Genomic DNA, 22,088 nt, shown 5'->3' on the forward strand with positions numbered 1-22,088 from the left:
TTCATCTTCAAACTGCTTTAACCCATCATCGGGATCCAACCAACTAAAGTATGCTTAGGATTTGATTTATGTTCAAGTTATTGTTATAGCAAGTTGGTAGGATTAGAGAATTCCTCACCCTAAACCTCAGGATCTTGGTACACGCAAGGATTAGAACAACGTCTCATCACTTCCTAACTGTGAGATCAGCTCCACCCCATTTACCAATCTATCTTCTCGCCACACACCAGGCAACGAACAGCCTTGAATCTTAACGCTGAGTCCTTACCTCTGGGGTGAGGTGTTTGCTGATCATTTCTTGTCCTTTTTCTTCACGTTTTTCATCTGGCATAACTTCATACTCTGTCTGGAAACAAATAATAGGAGTTCATAAATCATGCAAAGCTATTGTGGACAGAAAGTAATCAATTCATAAATAAGCACAGAATGGCCCATTACTAAGATTACATTTTGAACAGCAGGACATTGATTATTCTCAATACCTTCATTTTTATAGAATTTCCAAAGTGCAGTGTACATACAGGTTGACATTTCATTTGAAATTATAACAAGCTTCATAACCATGATTCAATTCCAGATAAAGCATGATACAACACGATTAATGTGCTCCATACAGAAGAGCATTAAGAATGACAGGACTTTGGCTCTACGCTGTGAGAAAGGGTCACACAACTGAACTGGTGTTTATTGGAGAACGAGACATAATGGAGACATAATCCAATTTACTAATAATGTAAAGACTGGATCTTGTAGCAGGTTATTTTAACTGGGGCCATGAGAACCTTAAAAAATAAATCATGATTGGGTACGATAGGGTGGCACAGTGGTGAGCACTACTGTCTCATAATGCCAGGGACCCTGGTCCAATTCGAGCCTTGCGTGACAATCTGTGAGGAGTTTGCATGTTCTCCTAATGTCTGCATGGGTTTCCAAAGATGTGCAGGTTAGTTGAACTGGCCATCGTAAATTGCCCCACAAGTGTCCACAGATGGGCAGGTTAGGTGGATTGGCCACGGGAAATGCATGGGGTTATGGGGATGGGGGGAGGGGAGGGCCTGGGTGGGATGTGCTCTCAGAGACAGTGCAGACTTAATGGGCCAAATGACCTCTTTCTGCACTGTAGGGATTCAACGAACCCCAATGAATATGCAATCAGAAGACCATATATGTTAAAATATTCACAGACCTCTTTTACCAAACCTCTTTTACTATCTGTATTTCACTGCTATTAGCGCTCAATGCTTTGTCCAAATACAAATCAGTTGAAATAAACTGGTGGATGAGGTTCCACAGTTTGATGAAAGCTGCATGCATCCACCCATGCATACTACTGATATTAAAGTGATAGCACAGATAATCCATCATTAGGCTGTGCAATCTGTTCTAGAACAATCTGCCCAAGCAGCCTAACAGGGGCATGAGATTTATCCAACTGGCCTAAAACATTAACAATTTGTTCATTAAAATCTAATTATTGCAAAAGACTATTGATGGCACCTGCTAAATCCATTATATTGTGCCAACTGTAATCTTGCCAATAAGTAATATTATTCTCTGTCTTTTATATTTGTTCAGGGGATGAGAGTGTTGCTGGCTGGGCCAGCATTTATCGCCCATTCCTAACTGCCCTTGAACTGAATGGTTTGCTAGGCCATTTCAGAGGGTGTTTGCAAGTCAACCACACTGCTGTTGCTCCTGAGTCACAAGTAGGTCAGAGCAGGTAAGAGTGGCAGATTTCCTTCCGTAAATGTGAGTTTCTACGGCAATCGCCAAAGGTTTCATGGTCATCATTAGAGTTAATTCCAGATTTTTATTGAAGTCCAACTTTATCATCTGCTATGATGGGGTTCAAATCCGGGTCCCCAGAGCATTACCCTGGGTCTCTAAAATACTAGCCCAATCACAATACCACACCACTGCTTCCCCTATCTCTCAAGAAATGTCGTATATTTTCAGTAATTACTTCTACAGTTTTTATTAAAATACATGCTTACTCGATTGGAAATCACTCTGGGCAGAATTCTCCCAACCTGCTCAGGGCAGGTGTGGCGGCAGGCAGGATTGGAGAACCTAGTGAGAGCCAAAAAGTCGGAAACTCGCTGGCATAAAATCCTGTTGCAATTCTCCTGATGGCAGGTTAATGGAAGGTCACTCTTCCAAGCAGGGCAGGTTGCACAAACACTATTTGCATTCATTTACAGCTCATGAATGCTCATTAAAGCAGCTGCCTTGCCGGTGTTCCGTCTGGCCTTTCAATTTGCATCATATCAGCAGGAATTTACATCAGCATTAAGCCCAATTGCTAAAGAGTGACATCCACAAAGCAGTCCTCAGTTCACCAGAGGCGTCGAAGTGAGTGTGATAACCCTTCTGCATAGTGCTGCGCTGCTACTGATGCATTGCCAGGACAGACCGACACCTGCCTTCCACTGCCCAGCCGAGCTCTCCTTTATGGACAGCACCATGCTGCTGGATCCATGGACCCTTCTGTGTCACTGAGTCTGATCAGTAGAGTGCCTGGGGTTGGGGAGTACTGGGATCTTCTTGTGCCTAGTGCCACGCACCAGTTTCTATCTGGCCAGGACTGTGCTGTGGGACTCAGACTGCCACCACAACAAAGATCCAGGTTTCCACTGGGGATGGAACATGAGGTGGCACTGAGGTGAAGGGTGACCAAACAAAGACAAGGTACAGGAGGAATGTGGAAAGGGGGGCCTGTGCAATGGCGTTCAGAGAGACCAGAGGGAGGATGAGAACGATGAAGAAAGGAAGGCAGATGGAAGACCAAGGGGAAGGGAAGCTGGACTCCAACCAGGCTGCGTGAAAGACTCAGAAACAAGGGGGTCAAAGGATACCGCATCACTGGCTGAAACGGGGAGGACTCCAAATGGTGCAAGGGGGGAAGGTGTGGGTCAAGGCCTCAGGGAAAAGATTGGTTGAATCAAGAAGCAGACTTCTTCTTGAGGCTGATGGCTTTTTCTCTTGGTTGCTGACAAGCTGCACGGTCTGGTGAGGGCAGCTGAGCTGGAGAGAGTGATGAGTGTGGACTGGTATTTAAGTAAAGTGCTGGGGTCTTTAAACCTGCCAGCTTATGTCCAGCGGCTGAATGAGCTGACCCATCAGGAGACTCAGAAGGGAATGCACTTGTGCATAATTAACTAGCATGTGTTAAAAATCTGGGATCCTGCCATCCTGATGGGTGGGGCTGATGCCACCAGCTCACCTAGTTTCAAAATGAGAGAATTCCCCCCATGAACTTGCAGAAATATCCCAACAAAATGGAGAGATTACGAATGTCTTAATTTTGAACGGTGTTTTTCATTTGGAGGGAATATTCAAGTTCAGAGGGTGCCCATTGGGCGACAGATTAGCTCTCCCAATCTTCCCTTCCATTGGACCATTCCACTGTGCGTGAGAGACTACCGGGACACAGAAAGGCAAGCCATGGGGATGTTAGGGTTTATCATCTCTATTTCTCGCATTCCAGCCCTTGAGTGGCTGTAGGGGCGGTTTCCCACGCAGGTCTCCCCATGGTCTGGGTTACCTACCCCTTCTTCTTTAAAGGGGACACACCCCACGTACATAACAGTGTGGAAGTTTAATTTCAAGCTCCATTGTGAAGAGATCCCTCTGCAGGAAGAGTGATAACTTGGTTAGTGTAGGACTCCAAATTCCATCCATCGTTTATCAAACCGGACTCTGCTACCCTGAGAATAACTTTGAACTTTGATAATGAATGAAGTTACTGGCTTAGTTAACCGACTGTCCATTGGGTTGGGTGTGTACCGCCACTGGAATTATAGTGGGCAGGGGGTGGACCATGTAAAGGTCCATTGATGTCATGTGGGAATCTCCAGTTTTTGAGCGAGCGCAGCAAGAGAATCCTGCCCCATATGTAAATTTGGTCAAAGCGAACACTTACTTGGGTCAAACTTGCTGAATCTGACCGAAAACTTGCCAAACAGATTAATTTCTGAAAAACTGACTTCTTGATTTGCCCCAATAAACAGATCAATGTTTATTGCCTATTAACGTTTCAGATAGCCTGCAGGGCCAATTGGATTCTTAAAAAAAGGAGAAAACAATGGTTTGGGTCAAATGGAGTCCAGTGGTTGAAAAACATTTCCCAAGACACAAACTGATTGCTCCCAGCTTTCTTACAGCCAAGAAAGCTGGAGATTACATGATAGAAGAGGTTTGCTACTGGTTCCCTCTTATTGCCAACATGTTAAGATGCTCAAATTTCAAATGACTGACTCGTCAACCCTCAGAAGAAATCTTATGAGGCAAACTATTACAGTGCCCATTTTTACTGAGGAAATAAGTTTTTGAATTTTATTTATTAGTGCTACAAGTAGGCTTACTGCAATGAAGTCACTGTGAAAATCCCCAAGTCGCCACTCTTTCGCCTGTTCGGATACAGAGAGGGAGAATTTAGCACGGCCAATGCACCTAACCAGCTTGTCTTTCGGACCGTGTGAGGAAACCAGTGCATCCGGAGTAAACCCACGCAGACTCCGCACAATTAGTGACTCAAACCAGGAATCGAACCCAGGTCTCTGGCGCTGAGAGTCAGTAATGCTAACCACTGTGTCACTGTGCTGGCCCTTAAGACATCAAAAGTTACTTGCTTGGAAAAGATAACAAGGATCCATCTGATTAAGCGGTCGAAAAGAGGAAACCTCTTTATCATGTTAAGTTTTTCTTTTTGGTTGCAAGCACGTCTAATCTGTAAAACAAGTTCCCAAAAGTTATTTGTGAAGTTAATGGCATTGACGAGATGGGGACAAGATAAGCAGGAAAGCAAACACTAGAATGTTTCCAATCATCTGCACTGGTGTCCTTCGGATATACGGCTTTTAGTGATGGATGACACTAACATGAAAGACAAATCATTAATTTATTAGGATCCTTCAAGTTCTTCACTTTGTATAATGGGAGATTTTGAACTGATAATATTTATGACCAACTAAAGCTGAAGCACTAGTTCCACTTCAAGAATAGTAGGAAAATGAAACTACAGCCAATAAATACCTAGCGACTTACAATGAGTGAGACATCATTACCAGATAATACTATTCCTTCTACTAGTCTACTAGCCTTCCTGTCACTCCCCCTGTCTGTCTCACACTCCTGTCACCATTCACCTTTCACACAGTCTCTTCATAGTTGGAAACTATTCCAAAAGCTTTCAGGGGCATCAATCTAAGCTTAAGTTTTAAGTTTATTTATTAGTGTCACAAGTAGGCTTACATTAACACTGCAATGACGTTACTGTGAAAATCCCCTGGTCGCCACACTCCAGCACCTGTTTGGGTACACCGAGGGAGAATTTAGGATGGCCAATGCAACTAACCAGCATGTCATTCGGACTGGAGGAGGAAACAGGAGCACCCAGAGGAAACCCACAGAGACATAGGAAGAATGTGCAGCAGGGCTAATCATTTGTTGTGCCGCCCAGTAACACAGTGCATATAATTTTATCACTTATGGTTTGAAGCGCTATTCTCTGCGTAACAGTTTAGTTATTCATTGAAAATAAAGCACGAAGCAATCTTGCTGGGAGATGTGATAAGGAACTATATAAATGAGAGAAGCTTTATTTTCCTTACTGCACAAAAAGTCATGCTGACTTTCAGGCTAATGCCCAATATTACAGGAAGACAGATAAGACAGGTGAGGAGAAACAAAGACTTGCATGTATATAGTGCCTCTCACAACCTCAGAATGTCCCAAGGTGCCTTATGGCCAATAAAGTATTTTAAAGTGTTATCACTGTTGTATTGTAAGAAATGCAGAAGCCTAACTGTGCCTGGGATACTCCCTCAAACAGCAATACGATCATGATTGGATAGTTTATTCTTGCAATGTTGGGTTTGAAGAACAGCACCAGGGATAACTTACCCACTCATCTTCAAAATAGTACCATGGGACCTTTTATGCCCATCCAAGGCAGACTGAGCTAATAGTTTAATGTTTCATTCGAAAGATGGCACATCTGACAGTACGGCACCACCTTAGCTCTGCCCGAGTATCAGCCTTCATTTCTGTAGTCCTGGAGTGGGACTTGAACCCACAACCTGGTACAAAGATGAGACCGATACCAATCAAACAACAGCTGATACAACATTGAAATGTATGAGATGACAAAACTGTAAAGATGTTTAACATTCACTTATCTACCCTCATTCTGGTTCAATCTTTGTGTTGATTGAATAGGCATTCCCTATTCAATGTCCTTCCACTGAGGCAGAGGCTGAGGGAAGACTTGGTAGAGGTCTACAAAATAATCAGAGGCATATACAGGGTGGATAATCAGAGGCTTTTGCCCCAGGGTGAAAGTGTCAATTACAAGGGGGCACAGGTTCAAGGTGAGGTGGGAAAGTTTTGAGAGAGATGTGTGGGTGACATTTTTCACAGAGAATGGTGGGTGCCTGGTACGCGCTGCCAGAGGAGGTGGGGGTGGAAGTGGGCACATTAACAACATTTAAGAGGCATCTGGCTGAGTACTTGAATTGAGAGGGAAAAGGGAGTAGAGGGATATGGACCAATGAGAGGCAGAATTTTTTTTTTAGTTCAGTTAGGGCATCATGATTGGCACAAGCTTGGAGGTCCTGCTCCTGTGCTGTACTTTTCTTTGTTCTATGTTTCATGACTTAATCTCCAATAATCTTTCTAGAGTGCAGTTTTCTAACTCCAGTTTCCAACACTTAACCCAAGTCCTCATGAAACACTAGTGGAATATAGCAATAGACCATTTAGCCCTCGAGCCCATTCCACCATTCAACAAGGTCATGGCTGATTTGTATCAGTGGTATGACTTAGTCGAAGTCAAGATACTCTTGCTGCATCACACACATGGAAACAGCCTCAAGCCATTCGGATAAGATTACAAAATGGAAATACGCATGGCAGGCTTTTTTATAACTTTGCCTTTTTCAGAATCAACTATGCAAGTTTAGATATAATTTTTTCAAGCAAAACCTCCTTAGTTAATTATAAATACTATTTCTTTTGGTGTTATTTGGCTTCATTAGACTTTGTTCTAGCTACTGTTAGAAGTTCTAGGACCCAAAGAAACAAGTAAACACATAAACACAAAGTCTCCAGCAAGCATGCTGCTATTTATTATACAACAGGAAATGTGTGCTCGAGAGAGAGGTTGACCTTTAAGTACAAACAATTTTTTTTTGCTGAACAGATCAATATCAATTAACTTAAAATGCTGTTAAGAATGTCGGGTAAAAAACACCACTTGCAAGCTCCGAGTAGGAATTTGTAAAGATAATGAAAACCTTTCCCGCTAACCCGCTTTGCCACACTATTTGAATCCCAATTATATAATTTTATTTTCTGCATTCTGTTGGCTTATACTTCATTTTGGATAATAATATATCAGTTAGAAAGGGGCGATAGTGCCGCAGTGAAGTTATTTTCACAATACACACCTTACATTCCAGCAGGAAGGGGTTCGATGGGATCGCAATGCAGATTGTTTTCTTCATTTTGCATCAAATTTATAGCACAGACACAGGCCATTGAGCCCAGCTGGTCTATGTTAGCATATACATTCTTTATAGGCTTCTTACTCACCCTTCCCCCTGCCCTTCATCTAATCAATCAACATTCCCATCTGTTCCTTACTGAGGTTCCCCTTAAAGGCATCTATGTGATTCATCTTAAGGGGAGGTGGTGGTGCAGTGGTATTGTCACTGGATTAGTAATGCAGAGATCTAGGGTAATGTTTTGAGGACCTGGGTTCAAACCCCACATTACGGTTGTAATCTCAGGATTACTCCCTGTGTCATGTGCTAGTGAGGCTAGGAATAGGAAGATAGTGTAGCTCAACATGTGGCTAAACTACTGGTGCAGGAGGAAGGGTTTCAGATATCTGGAGCATTAGAGTCTCTTCCAGAGCAGATGGGGCCTGAATAAAAAGGATGGAAGGGCATAAATATTCCGGCCAGGAGGTTTGCTAGTGTCATATGGGAGGATTTAAACAAGTTTGGCAGGGGCGTGGGAACCAAAGCAAATTAGCTGAAGGGGAACCAAAGAGTAGGGCCAGTAAGACTCAGAAACAGCAGACAGGGTGGGGTTGCTAATCAAAGAGGGTCTGGTGGACTGAAGTGCATTTGTTTCAAGTGCGAGAAGTGTAACGGGTAAGGTAGATGAACTTAGAGCGTGGATTAGTACTAGGAACTATGATCTTGTTGCCATTACAGAGACTTGGTTAAGGGAAGGACAGAATTGGCAGCTTAACATTCCAGGATAGAGACAGTTCAGGCAGGATAGAAGGCGGGGGGGGGGGGGGTAGGTAAAAGGGGTGGGGAAGTTGCACTACTGGTTAAGGAGAATATCACAGCTGTACTCTGGGATGACACTCGGTGGGCTCATACAACAAGGCAATATGGGTAGAACTCAGGAATAGGAAAGGTGTAGTCACAATGTTGGGGGTTTACTACAGGCCACCCAAAAGCCAGCGGGAAATAGAGGAACAGATATGTAGTAGATTTTGGCAAGGTGTAAAAGTAACAGGGTTGTTGTGGTGGGAGGTGTTAACTTCCCCTATATTGACTGGGACTCTCAGTGCTAGGAGTGTGGATGTGGCTGAGTTTGTAAGGAGCATCTAGGAGGGCTTCTTGAAACAGTATGTAGATAGTCCAACTAGGGAAGGGGCCATACTGGACCTGCTATTGGGGAATGAGCCCAGCCAGGTAGTTGATGTTTCAATAGGGGAGCAGTTCAGGAACAGTGACCACAATTCAGTAAGCTTTAAGGCACTGATGGATGAAGGTAAGTGTAGTCCTCAAGTTAAGGTGCTAAATTGGGGGAAGGCTAATTGCAACAATATTAGGCAGAAACTGAAGAATGCAGATTGGAGCGGATGTTTGAGAGCAAATCAACATCTGGCATGTGGGAGGCTTTCACATTTAAGTTGATAGGGATTTAGGACCGGCACATTCCTGCAAGTATGAATGATAAGTATGGCAAGTTTTGGGAACCTTGGATAATGAGAGATATTGTGAGCCAAATCAAACAGTAAAAAGAAAGCATTTGTCAAAGATAGGAGACTGGGAATACATGAAGCAAGTGTGGAATACAAGGAAAATAGAAAGAAATTTAAGCAAGGATTAAGGAGGGCTACAAGGGGTCACGGAAAAGCATTGGCCAGCAGGATTAAGGAAAATCTCAAGGCTTTTTATACATTTATAAAGAGCAAGGAGGGTAGCCAGGGAGGGGGTTGGCCCACTCAAGGACAGGAGAGGGCAACTATGTGTGGAGCCAGAGGAAATGGGTGAGGTATTAAATGAGTACTTTGCATCAGTACTCAAAGAGAAGGACTTGGTGGATGATGAGTCTGAGAAAGGATATGTAGATGGTTTGAGGCATGTTGAAATCAAAAAGGAGGTGGTATTGGGGTTCTTGAGAAACATTAAGGTAGACAAGTCCCCAGGGCCTGCTGGAATATACCCCAGAATACTGAGAGAGGCAAGGGAGGAAATTGCAGGGGCCTTGAGAGAAATCCTTGTATCCTCACTGGCTACAGGAGAGGTCATGATGTGGAGATGCCGTCATTGAACTTGGGTAAACACAGTAAGAAGTCTCACAACACCAGGTTAAAGTCCAACAGGTTTATTTGGTAGCAAAAGCCACTAGCTTTTGGAGCGCTGCTCCTTCATCAGGACCTAATGAAAGAGCAGCGCTCCGAAAGCTAGTGGCGTTTGCTACCAAATAAACCTGTTGGACTTTAATCTGATGTTGTGAGACTTCTTACAGGGCAGGTCCCAGAGGACTGGAGAATAGCCAATGTTGTTCCTTTGTTTAAGAAGGGTAGCAAGAATAATCCAGGTTATTACAGGCCAGTGAGCCTTACATCAATGGTAGGGAAATTATTGGAGAGGATTCTTCGGAACAGGATTTATTCCCACTTGAAAATAAGTGGACGTGTTAGTGAGAGGCAACATGGTTTTGTGAAGGGGAGGTCATGTTTCACTAATTTGTTTGGGTTTTTTGAGGAAGCAACAAAGATGATTGATGAGGGTAAGGCAGTGGATACTGTACACATGGACTTCAATAAGACCTTTGACAAGGTCCCTCATGGCAGATTGGTGCAGAAGGTGAAGTCGCATGGGATCAGAGGTGAGCTTGCAAGGTGGGTACAAAACTGGCTCAGTCAAAAAAAGACAGAGGGTAGCAGTGGAAGGATGAGTTTCTGAATGGAGGACTGTGAAAAGTGGTGTTCCCCAGGGATCAGTGCTGGGACCTTGACTGTTTGTAATATATATAAATGATTTGGAGGAAAATGTTTGATTAAGTTTGCGGATGACACAAATGTTGGTGGATGTGCAGATAGTGATGAGGACCATCAGAGGTTACAGCAGGATATAGATCAGTTGGAGACTTGGGCGGAGAGATGGCTGATGGGGTTTAATCTGGGCAAATGTGAGGTAATGCCTTTTGGAAGGTCTAATATAGATAGGAAGTATACAATAAATGGCAGAATCCTTAAGAGTATTGATAGGCAAAAGAATCTGGGAGTACGTGTACATAGGTCACCGAAACTGGCAATGCAGGTGGAGAAGGTAGTCAAGAAGGCATACAGCATGCTTACCTTCATTGGCCGGGGCACTGAGTTTAAAAATTGTCATGTTGCAGCTTTATAGAATCTTAGGCCACACCTGGAATATAGTGTTCAATTCTGATTGTCACACTACCAAAAGGATGTGGAGGCTTTGGAGAGGGTACAGAAAAGGTTTACCAGGATGTTGCCTGGTATGGAGGACATTACCTATGAGGAGAGGTTGGAGAAACTTGGTTTGTTCTCACTGGAAAGACAGAGGTTGAAGGGCAACCTGATAGAAGTCGACAAGATTATGAGAGGCATGGACAGAGTGGATAGTCAGAAGCTTTTTCCCAAGGTGGAAGAGTCAATTACTAGGGGCATAGGTTTAAGGTGCAAGGGGCAAGGTTTAAAGGAGACATATGAGGCAGATGTTTTACACAGAATAGTGGATGCCTGGAACTCATTGCTGGGGGTGGTAGTGGAAGCAGATATGGTAGAGAATTTTAAGGAGCATCTTGAAAAATCCATGAATAGGATGGGAATAGAGAGATATGGTCCCCGGAAGGGTAAGGGTTTTAGATAAGCCAGGCAGCATGGTCAGTGCAGGCTTGGAGGGCCGAAGGGCCTGTTCCTGTGCTGTAATTTTCTTTGTTCAGATGGTGACATTTGAATTCAGTAAAAATATGGAATTAAAAAGTCTAATGATGACCATTAATTCATTGTCGATTGTTGAAAGAACTCATCTGGTTCACTAATGTCCTTTAGGGAAGGAAATCTGCTGTTCATACCTGGTCTGGCCCAGAATCATAGAATTCCTGCAGTACAGAAGGAGGCCATTCCACCCATCAAGCCTGCACTGACAACAAATCCATCCTATCCCTGAAATCCCACATAATTATCCTGCTAATCCCTCAAACTAGGGTCAATTTAGCACGGCCAATCAACCTAACCACACAAGTTTGGACTGTGGGAGGAAGCTGGAGCACCTGAAAGAAACCCATGTAGACACAGGGAGAATGTATAATCTTCACACAGTCACCAGAGGCTGGAATTGAACCCGGGTCCCTGGCGCTGTGAGGCAGTAGTGCTAACCACCGCGCTGCCTCAGAGCCACAGCAGTATGGTTGATTCTTAAACACCCTCTGAAATGGCCTAACAAGCCGCTTTGTTCAAGGGAATTAAGGATGGGCAATAAATGCTGGCCCAGCCCACATTCCTTCAAAGATTAAAAATACACTTCTTTTGGCAGCAAGTTCCACATTCTTTCTGATCACTCTGGGTGAAGCGGTTTCTCCCAAGTACCCTATTGCACGTACTGGTGGCCAGCTGAGATAAAAGAGTGCTAAGTTTTGGTCACTCCACAAGTAACACTACAACAAAAATTTAAATACCTCCGTTGCTTTGTCCCTCAGCTTTCTCTTTTCTAGACTAGAGAACAGAGCCCCCTAACTGCTTAGCCTTTCCTGATAAGTATATAACCTCTGTATCAACCTTGTAAATCTTTTGGATGTTTGCTTTTAGATGCAATTAAAATTCCACAAAGGACCAGGTTTGACATTCGTTGCTACATAAACATGCAGGTCCACACATCTGGCAGAACAATTTTGGAGTACGTTGTTCAGATAACTGGCTTTGGATGAAGAACCATGATCACAATTCATTCCATGTAAGATTGCCTTATGTAAAAGTGAGATAAAGTATTCCAATTTCTAAATTAGAGTTGATCGAGGTATCTTTACACACACTGTGATTCATGTCCCCATGCTGAAGCAAGGGAGTAAAATGATGGTTGTTTGATTTAGTAGTTGCATTAGTGTTATATATCCAAATTTATTGCCACTTCCACATTGGGAGGTATCTTCATATGCAAGATGATGATCATATGTTTTCTTGGCAATCCACAACTGCAGCACTCCCTTCTGTGATTAGGCTGAATGAAAGTATAGTTCGAAAGAAGGGTAGGGGTGAGGCAAGAGGGGAACCAGAAGGAAAGGAAATGGGAGGGAGAGGGGAGAAGGATATGTTGGCTCAAATTTCACAGCCAGTGATGAAGCTTGATCTCAAAGAAAGCTGCCCACAAAAATCTAATCATCCCTGTGGCACAAACCTTCCCTTTCAGGGCATCAGCTTGAATCTGGTGTCAAATCAAGTGGGTGTCCAGATGCCCAGCAACAGCGATGTCACCAAACAGGGTAAGCAGCCAATCACATTGCAGTATTCTCACAAACTGCAAACCAGGAAGCAAAAACAACTGAACATTTGCATTGTTAAGAATTTTAGAAAGAGTAAAATAAATGATTGGTGCATACTTGGGGGATGAAGCTAGAAGCTAAGGGTGGCACAGTGGTTAGCCCTGCTGCCTCATAGCACCAAGGACCCAGGTTCAATTCCTTCCTCCGGTGACTGTCTGTGTGGAGTTTGCACTTTCTCCCATGTTTGTGTGGGTTCCCTCTGGTTTCCTCCCATCGTGCAAAGATACGCAAGTTAGGTGAATTGGCCATGCTAAATTACCCCTTAGCATCCCAAGATGTGCAAGTTGGGGGGGGATTAGTGGGGTAAATATATGGGGTTACATGGATAGATTGATGGGCTGAATGGCCTACTTCTGTATTGTAGGGATTCTATGATTCCACATCATGAATCAACCTCTTAAAAACGATTATAAGAATGTGAATTTTCTCATCATAAGAACATAAGAAATAGGAGCAGGAGTAGGCCATCTAGCCCCTCGAGCCTGCCCCACCATTCAATAAGATCATGGCTGATCTGTCATGGCTCAGTTCCACATTCCCACCCTCTCCCCATAACCCTTAATCCCCTTGCCTATCAAAAACCTATCAACGCGCGTCTTAAAAATATTGAGCGAGGCAGCCTCCACCACTTCAACAGGCAGAGAATTCCAGAGATTCACCACACTTTGAGTGAAGAAGTTCCTCCTCAACTCTGTTCTAAACCGCCCCCCCCCTTTATCTTGAGGCTGTGCCCCCTAGTCCTACTGTCCTTACTGAGCAGGAAGAGCCTCTCCACCTCTATCCTATCCATCCCATTCATCATCTTATATGTCTCAATGAGATCTCCCCTCATTCTTCTAAACTCTAACGAGTACAAGCCTAGTCTATTCAGCCTCTCCTCATAGTTCAACCCCCTCAACTCCGGTATCAGCCTAGTAAACCTCCTCTGCACTCCCTCCAAGGCCAAAATATCCTTGCATAAGTGTGACAACTAAAACTGCACACAGTACTCCAGCTGCGGCCTCACCAGTGCCCTATACAGCTGCAGCAAGACCTCCCTACTTTTATATTCAATCCCCCTCGCTATCAAGGCCAGCATCCCATTCGCCTTCCTGGCCACCTGCTGCACCTGCAGGCTGGGGTTTTGCGACTCATGCACCAGGACCCCGAGGTCCCTCTGCACCGTCGCATGCTGCAGTTTTTCGCCACGTTAGTAATAGTCCTTCCTACCTAAGTGGACAACCTCACATTTGCCAACATTAAATTCCATAAGGAAGTAATGTGACTTTCCACAAATTTAAAATTGTTTTTTCTAGCACAAAGCCGCAGTGATTACAAACAGAGTATGCTATTGAAAGCTCATTCAACAAGGTGCAACTTTTCCAAGGGTTTTTCCAGTAAAATGGAAAGACAATTTTTTATTAGTTCAGTGGTTTCTATTTAATTGTAATCAAAAGGGGACTGTAATCAAAAGGGGACTGTAATCAAAAGGGGACTGTAATCAAAAGGGGACTGTAATCAAAAGGGGACTGTAATCAAAAGGGGACTGTAATCAAAAGGGGACTGTAATCAAAAGGGGACTGTTAGCGCAGTATCGGTGAAGAACAGAAACACTGGCAGAAACTTCTAAATTTTCACGTTGAACTCCGCAAATGCAGACTCCAGAGCTTGCCATCAGTTTTAGAGAAGTAATATTGATGAATGCTGACAGTTTCACCATCATTGCCACCACAATGTTCAGTGCAATACAGTACAATTACATTGCTAGGGCAATCGACTATTTTAAAGCAGTGCATGTTAGAACCATAATTTCATGGATTTCTCAAAGTTAGAGACAGATGCAAAGTTCCACACATAACACTCAAAAAATGCCAGCATCTTAGAACCATAGAATCCTACAGTGCAGAAAGAGGCCATTTGGTTCATCGAGTCGGAAACGATCACTATCCCAGCCAGGCCCATCCCTACAACCCCATGCATTTACCCTAGCCAGTCCCCCTGACATTGCTGGGGTGGCACAGTGGTTAGCACTGCTGCCTCACAGCACCAGGGAACTGGGTTCAATTCCCAGCTCGGGCCACTGTCTGTGTGGAGTTTGCACATTCTCCCTGTGTCTGTGTGGGTTTCCTCCCACAGTCTGAAAGACGCGCTGGTTAGGTGCATTGACTTGAAAAGGCGCCGAAGTGTGGGGGCTAGGGGAATTTCGCAGTAACTTCACTGCAGTGTTAATGTAAGCCTTACTTGTGACTAATAAATAAACTTTGCTGTCAGTTTTAGAGAAGTAATGATGATGAATGCTGACAGTTTCACCATCATTGCCACCACAATGTACAGTCCAAAATTGTAAGGTTACATTGCTAGTGCACTGAGGGATGCACAACTGGCTATTTTAAAGCAGTACATGTTAGAACCATAATTTCACAGCCTTTTCAAAGTTATAGACTGATGCAAAGTTCCACGCATAACACAAAAAAAAAGCCAGCTAACTGGGTTTCCAAGTCACGGCAATTATCCATGTTTGAAGATAGCTGACAAGTCAACTCTTTACGATGATTAAAATGGGAATGGTGCTTTTGTGGAATGCTAGGCTTAATTTGTCAGATGACATATCCTGATTGTTGTCATAACAATTGACCACTCGAGATGCAGGGCAGTTGGATCAGCACTTATTAGTAGTGAATGAGACTGAAGCAATCGGTATGGACATCTGACAACAACAGTACATTAGCTTATTGCTAAATGTCATTTGCAAAAAAAATTGTGGAAGCTTTCACAAATATTTTGAAGACTGAATGAAAAGACAGATATCAGAATAACTATTTAAGTGTTAAACAACTGTTAGAGCAGTGACCTCAATATGTGCAGTGCCCTTTAGTTTTCCCACAACTTTTGATCACTTCAATAACATGAGCAGTAAACATTTAGCGCTGGTAGAGCCCCAAAAATACAGTCTGCTTATATTTAATTCCTTTTTCATATTTCTAAATTGACTTAATTTTATGTTTGGAGATTTATGATGATTCACCTTCACTCTTATACAAAGTGATCGGTCCATACAACAGTGCATTTTCAAATTATATCACAAGGAGTCCAAATTGTTCCAACATTAGCCAGAGTATTAGCAGAAGATAATGCAAGGCTTGTTAGTATATGTAAATAAATTCAAATGGAACACACAGTCTCGCATTTCCTCAAAGACCGTACAGTCACATTTAATCCTATTCAAATGTATTCTTAAACTAATCCAAACATCTACCAGCTAATAGATTTAAACCAACTCAAGCAAATTTCTTAGTTGATTGTGTAACGTGAGGGTCTACACTCTGGGATGCACAATAACACCCTGTAACTAATCGGAAAGTCTGTCAGGATGATCCTAAATCTTACAATGTTTCACCTCAACCCTCTGAGTTCACAACCAGCTGAAAGTAGAAAGATTATTGGTGGAGGGAGAGAAAGAGAAAGAAAGAATGCATGCAAGGGAGAAGGAATGGAGAAGGAGATAGAAACAGGCAGGGGTAAGATCAGGGAAAGAGAGTTTGTGAGAGAGAGAGTGGAGAAGGGGGAAAGGGAGGGGGGAAGAGAGAGAGCGAGCAACAGCGGGGGGGGGGGGGGGAGAGAGAGCGAGCAACAGCGGGGGGGGGGGGGAGAGAGAGCGAGCAACAGCGGGGGGGGGAGAGAGAGCGAGCAACAGCGGGGGGGGGGGGAGAGAGAGCGAGCAACAGCGGGGGGGGGGGGGGGAGAGAGAGCGAGCAACAGCGGGGGGGGGGGGAGAGAGAGCGAGCAACAGCGGGGGGGGGGGAGAGAGAGCGAGCAACAGCGGGGGGGGGGAGAGAGAGAGCGAGCAACAGCGGGGGGGGGGAGAGAGAGCGAGCAACAGCAGGGGGGGGGGAGAGAGAGCGAGCAACAGCGGGGGGGGGGGGGAAGAGAGAGCGAGCAACAGCGGGGGGGGAGAGAGAGCGAGCAACAGCGGGTGGGGGGAGAGAGAGCGAGCAACAGCGGGGGGGAGAGAGAGCGAGCAACAGCGGGGGGGGGAGAGAGAGCGAGCAACAGCGGGGGGGGGGGGGGAAAGAGAGCGAGCAACAGCGGGGGGGGGGGGGGAGAGAGAGCGAGCAACAGCGGGGGGGGGGGGGGGAGAGAGAGCGAGCAACAGCGGGGGGGGGGGAGAGAGAGCGAGCAACAGCGGGGGGGGAGAGAGAGCGAGCAACAGCGGGGGGGGAGAGAGAGAGCGAGCAACAGCGGGGGGGGAGAGAGAGAGCGAGCAACAGCGGGGGGGGGGGAGAGAGAGCGAGCAACAGCGGGGGGGAGAGAGAGCGAGCAACAGCGGGGGGGGAGAGCGAGCAACAGCGGGGGGGGAGAGAGAGAGCGAGCAACAGCGGGGGGGGGAGAGAGAGCGAGCAACAGCGGGGGGGGGGAGAGAGAGCGAGCAACAGCAGGGGGGGGGGGGGAGAGAGAGCGAGCAACAGCGGGGGGGGGGGAGAGAGAGCGAGCAACAGCGGGGGGGGGGGGGGGGGGGAGAGAGAGCGAGCAACAGCGGGGGGGGGAGAGAGCGAGCAACAGCGGGGGGGGAGAGAGAGCGAGCAACAGCGGGGGGGGAGAGAGAGAGCGAGCAACAGCGGGGGGGGAGAGAGAGCGAGCAACAGCGGGGGGGGGGGAGAGAGAGCGAGCAACAGCGGGGGGGGGGAGAGAGAGCAAGCAACAGCGGGGGGGGGAGAGAGAGCGAGCAACAGCGGGGGGGAAGAGAGAGCGAGCAACAGCGGGGGGGGAGAGAGCGAGAGAGAGCAACAGAGAAGGGGCAAGAACGAGAGAGAGAGAGAACAACAGAGGAGGGGGGAGAGAGAGAGCAACAAAGGGAGAGAGACTGAGAGCAATGGAGGGAGAGAGTGAGAGAAACGGAGGAAGACAGACAGCGCGCAATGGAGGGGGAGAGAGAGAGAACAACGGAGGGAGAGAGAGGGAGAGCAAAAAGGAGGGAGAGCGAGAGAACAACGGAGGGAGAGCGAGAGAGCAACGGAGGGAGAGCGAGACAGAGAGACAGAGAGAGAGAGCGCACAACGGAGGGAGAGAGAGAGTGTGTAATGGAGGGGGAGGGGGACAGAGAGAGAGAGAGAGCGCGCGCAACGGAGGGAGAGAGAGACAGAGAGAGCAATGGAGGGAGAAAGAGACAGAGAGAGCAATGGAGGGAGAAAGAGACAGAGAGAGCAATGGAGGGAGAAAGAGACAGAGAGAGCAATGGAGGGAGAAAGAGATAGAGAGAGCAAAAGAGGGAGACAGACACAGACAGCAACAGAGGGAGAGAGGTGGGGGAAGGATGGAGAATGGCCTTCACATTAAGGAAACAATCAAGCCCCTCATCCTATGTTATTCTTATTCAATCAATAACAGGTGGGAGCTACACCATGAGGACAAGCTGCTGGGTAACCACTCTAAGTCCTGCCTACGGCCAAGTATGCCCAATGTGGGGGCCTGCTCGCAGCAAGGGTTGGACAGTGCAACCTGCCTTTCACTACCTTCCCCACTCCCTGACTGCCCCAATCAGCCAGCCCCACTTAGCTTGTCATCTGGGCATCCAGTGACAATCCAGTAAAACTGGGGCTTACTGTAGTACCAGCAATGGCCATTGCTCCTGGTGGTGCTGTTGGGACAGGAAAAACACTCCGCAGGGGCAGGAGACTCCAGTGGCAGTCAGCATACTGACTGACTGGTATTAAATCCTGTCAGAGTTCCCAGAAACAGCCACAGAGGGGGTTACCACTGGCTGGAGAGACACTGGATGGGTCCAATATGGTGACAATTAAATTCTGCCCAGAGTGAGAGAGAATGCCAGAGGCAAAGAAAGATTGAGACACAAGGTTGCAAGAATAGGTGGGGGGTGGTGTGGATGGATAGAGATAGATCTACAGGAGCAGAAACAGAAATGAAAGCCCAAGGCAAACTGAACAAACCTGAGAAAATGTACAAGATAATAAGAGACCTCACAAGACAGAGGCAGAAATGTGTGAGAGAGACACACACATACACACACTGATAAAGGCAGAAGTCTATGTCTGAAAGCAGTTGCTGTATTTCAATTATTGGGCTGTTGCATCCTTATGCGTTTGTCTAATGCTAAACTGCACTGAGTGCATACTCCCAAGAGTCTTAAACAAATAATTTGGTCAAAATTAAGGCTCCATATGTGAGTCATTAGAACTTGGCACATCGTCAGATTGCAAACTGGTTCATTCGAAGAGCATTAACCCTTACATAGCCTTCAGTTTGGTGGAGAGCGAATTATGCCACATTAAATTATGCTTACAGGTAACTGCCAAGATAAAGTTCATTAACAATGCTGTCTCAGTTAACAATTTTTCACCTGGATTTACTTTATAAATTCCCTAGAAATAATGGAAACTTCAGAAATACCTGACTGAGAAAATATGCCAGTCTAAATCAAATCCACAGGCCTCAGTGGATTACAAGAATAACAAAACAAAGGTTTAATATCTTTTTTTCCCCATGTGAGGCAGACACTAAGTTAATAACAAACAGAGGCTGCGGGTATCTACAGAAATTTAAATGCTTGGAACAATAATTTCAACTAAAATGCAAACTTTCTTTTATTTTTGCCATCACAGTACAGAGCAGAATTTCCAAACACAATCACTATCGATCTCATATTTTTGACAGAAAATATGCAGAAGGAATCTTTTGGAATTCTGACTGCAGTATTTTTTTTGTCCATACCTCATTGCTGTGGCTGGACATAGGGTATAACTCAAGGTACTAAATGCCAGCATTCAATATGATTTCAATCAATCCCCAGAAAGATTCATCATTAATAATCATTTATGTTTCCTGAGCAGCTTAGATACTTTTCCCAATCAGGACACGAAATGTGCAGAAGATACCAGCATTACTTCAATTCCCGGATTGCGAAATACTATAGAACACGGCATGGCGGCACAGTGGTTAGCATTGCTGCCTCACAGTGTCAGGGACCCGAGTTCGATTCCTGGATTGGGTCACTGTCTGTGTGGAGTTTGCACATTCTCCCATGTCTACGTGGGTTCCCTCCGGTTTTCCCCCACAGTCCAAAGATGTGTGGGTTAGGTTGAATGGCCATGCTAAATTGCCCTGAAGAGTCAGGTGGATTAGCAGGGTAAATGTGGGGTTATGGTGACAGGGCCTGGGTGGGATTGATGGGCCAAATGGCCTCCTCCTGCATTGTAGAAATTCTAGGATTCTATGATTAGTGTATACAAACATCATTGATTTTAGATGGGGATAGAGAAGTATTAGTTTTTCCAGTATAAAAGTGCATTTTGAGTTAAGAGATGAGACATAAAATCCCTTTATCCTCCATTCCAAATAGATCTTGCCAGTCCATTCATCTCTTTTCAGCAAGAATCATAGAAACCCTACAGTGCAGGAGGCCATTCAGCTCAGCGAGTCTGCAGTGACAACAATCCCACCTGGGCCTTATCCCCGAAAGCCCACATATTTACCCCACTAATCCCTTGACACTAAGGGGCAATTTAGCATGGCCAAAGCACCTGATCCGCACATCTTCGGACTGTGGGATGAAAACGAAGTACCTGGAGGAAACCCACGCAGACAAGGGGAGAACATGCAAACTCCATACAGACAGTGCCCAAGCCAGGAATTGAACCCGGGTCCCTGGAGCTGAGAGGCAACAGCACAAAGCACTGTGCCACCATGCTGAAGATAGGATATACAGGGAATCTGTTCCTCATGGTCCCCCAGTTAAAACTCATCACACACCACAAAGGGGTGTAGGCCAATGATTTAATAACACCAACTGGGAACTGGGCAAAGTGAGGAGCAAAACTACCAGATGATGTATACAGACAAACACTTTTAGCAGCAGAATGTGGGCACAATGGTAAATTTGTCTGACCCAACGTAGAGGGAGAAATCTACCCTTCACAATTCGAGAAAGGGGAGAGACAGAAAACCAGTTAACTGGTCCATAATTCCCACACATCAGTTGTCAGGAAAGTGCTGGAATCTATTACTCAGGAAATCATAATACACTTAGAAAATAGTAGTGTGATCAGCCAAAATCAACATGGTTTTCTTAAAGGGAAACAATGTTTGACAAATATATTTAGCTTTTTTTGAGGGTGTAACTAGTAGGATAGATGAAAGAGCATTAGTATGTGCAGTGTACTTGGATTCCAAAAGGCACAAAATAAAGTGCCACTCAATAACGTACAAGCTACGGTCTCATGGAGTTGGGAGTGACATACTACCATTGGCAACGAATTGATTAATAGACAGGAAGAAAAGGGCAGGGATAAATGGGACAACTTTAAATGGGCAGATTGTGATTAGATGCATGGATTAGTGCTGGGGCCCCAGCTACAGGTGCTTAGATGAAGAGACAGAGATTAATCACAATACAAAGTCAGGTGGGAATGCAAGCTCTGAGGAGGACGTAAAAAGACTGTGAAGTGATACAGACAGGTTACATGAGTGGGCAACAAGGTGGCAAATGGAGAATAACACGAAGAAGTGTGCAATTATTTACTTTGGTAATAAGAATGGAAAAGCAGATTTCATTTAAAGGTGTGAAACTTGTGAACGCTGATGTCCAGAGATACTTGGGTATACCTGTACGAGGAACACATAGTTAGTGTGCAGGTGCAGCGTGCAATTAGGAAGACAAATGGCATGTTGGCTTTTATTGCAAAGGGTTTGGACTATAAGAGTGAAGAAGTCTAGCTGGAGTTGTATAGAGCTGTAGCGAGACTGCACGAGAATAGTGTATGTAATTTTGGTCTTCACATAAGGAAGGATATACTTGCACTGGAGGCTGTACAGCAAGTTCACTAGACTGATCCCTGAAGTGAGAGAGTTATCCTATGCTGTGTGCCTATGCAAACTGGATCTATACTCTCTGGAGTTCTGAAGAATGAGAGGTGATCTCATTGTTTTGAACTGGATTGACAGTGTTGACACTATGGGCAGAATTTTCCCTTTCAGAGACGAAGTGCAGTGGCCATCCAGAAAGCAGCATTGTGCACAGGCTCCAATATTCAATATTCCTCCCTGTGAACTGATAGATGCATTCAAGTAATTAATACGGGACAAATATAGCAGATCTCCCACTCCCAAACAGAAAGACAATGTCTTGCCTTACAGCTGTGTCTGTTCTACTAACATTTCCCTAATACATCCTGGCAGCTGAAACAAAGTCACAGATCCAGGTGACCACAATGTCAGCCCTGATGCTCGACATCCTAATTCCACAAAGGATGGCAAAGGTTTGGACACAATCTTAGGTGCGC

The 22,088-nt window shown here is 45.2% G+C and overlaps 1 protein-coding gene across 3 annotated transcripts in view; it reads right to left on the reverse strand.

The window, feature by feature from the left end:
- The window catches only part of LOC145354430 (G protein-coupled receptor kinase 5-like), a 244,073-nt gene that overhangs the window by 98,884 nt on the left and 123,101 nt on the right, over positions 1-22,088 (reverse strand). The window contains exons 1-2 of one of the 3 annotated variants that reach the window (XM_080205754.1): positions 5,905-5,929; positions 269-346 (exon numbers count right to left, since the gene is read on the reverse strand). In XM_080205754.1, the coding sequence (XP_080061880.1) occupies positions 269-331 (63 nt within the window). In that variant the 5' untranslated portion in view covers positions 332-346; positions 5,905-5,929. Of the gene's footprint in view, positions 1-268; positions 347-3,922; positions 4,020-5,904; positions 5,930-22,088 lie in introns of those variants that run through there. The other 2 variants (XM_080205753.1, XM_080205752.1) reach the window with 2 other exon arrangements.

The sequence above is a fragment of the Carcharhinus amblyrhynchos genome, chromosome 17, assembly GCF_965287045.1.
Source record: "Carcharhinus amblyrhynchos chromosome 17, sCarAmb.v2.hapA, whole genome shotgun sequence".
In the NCBI taxonomy this organism is placed as follows: Eukaryota; Metazoa; Chordata; class Chondrichthyes; order Carcharhiniformes; family Carcharhinidae; genus Carcharhinus; species Carcharhinus amblyrhynchos.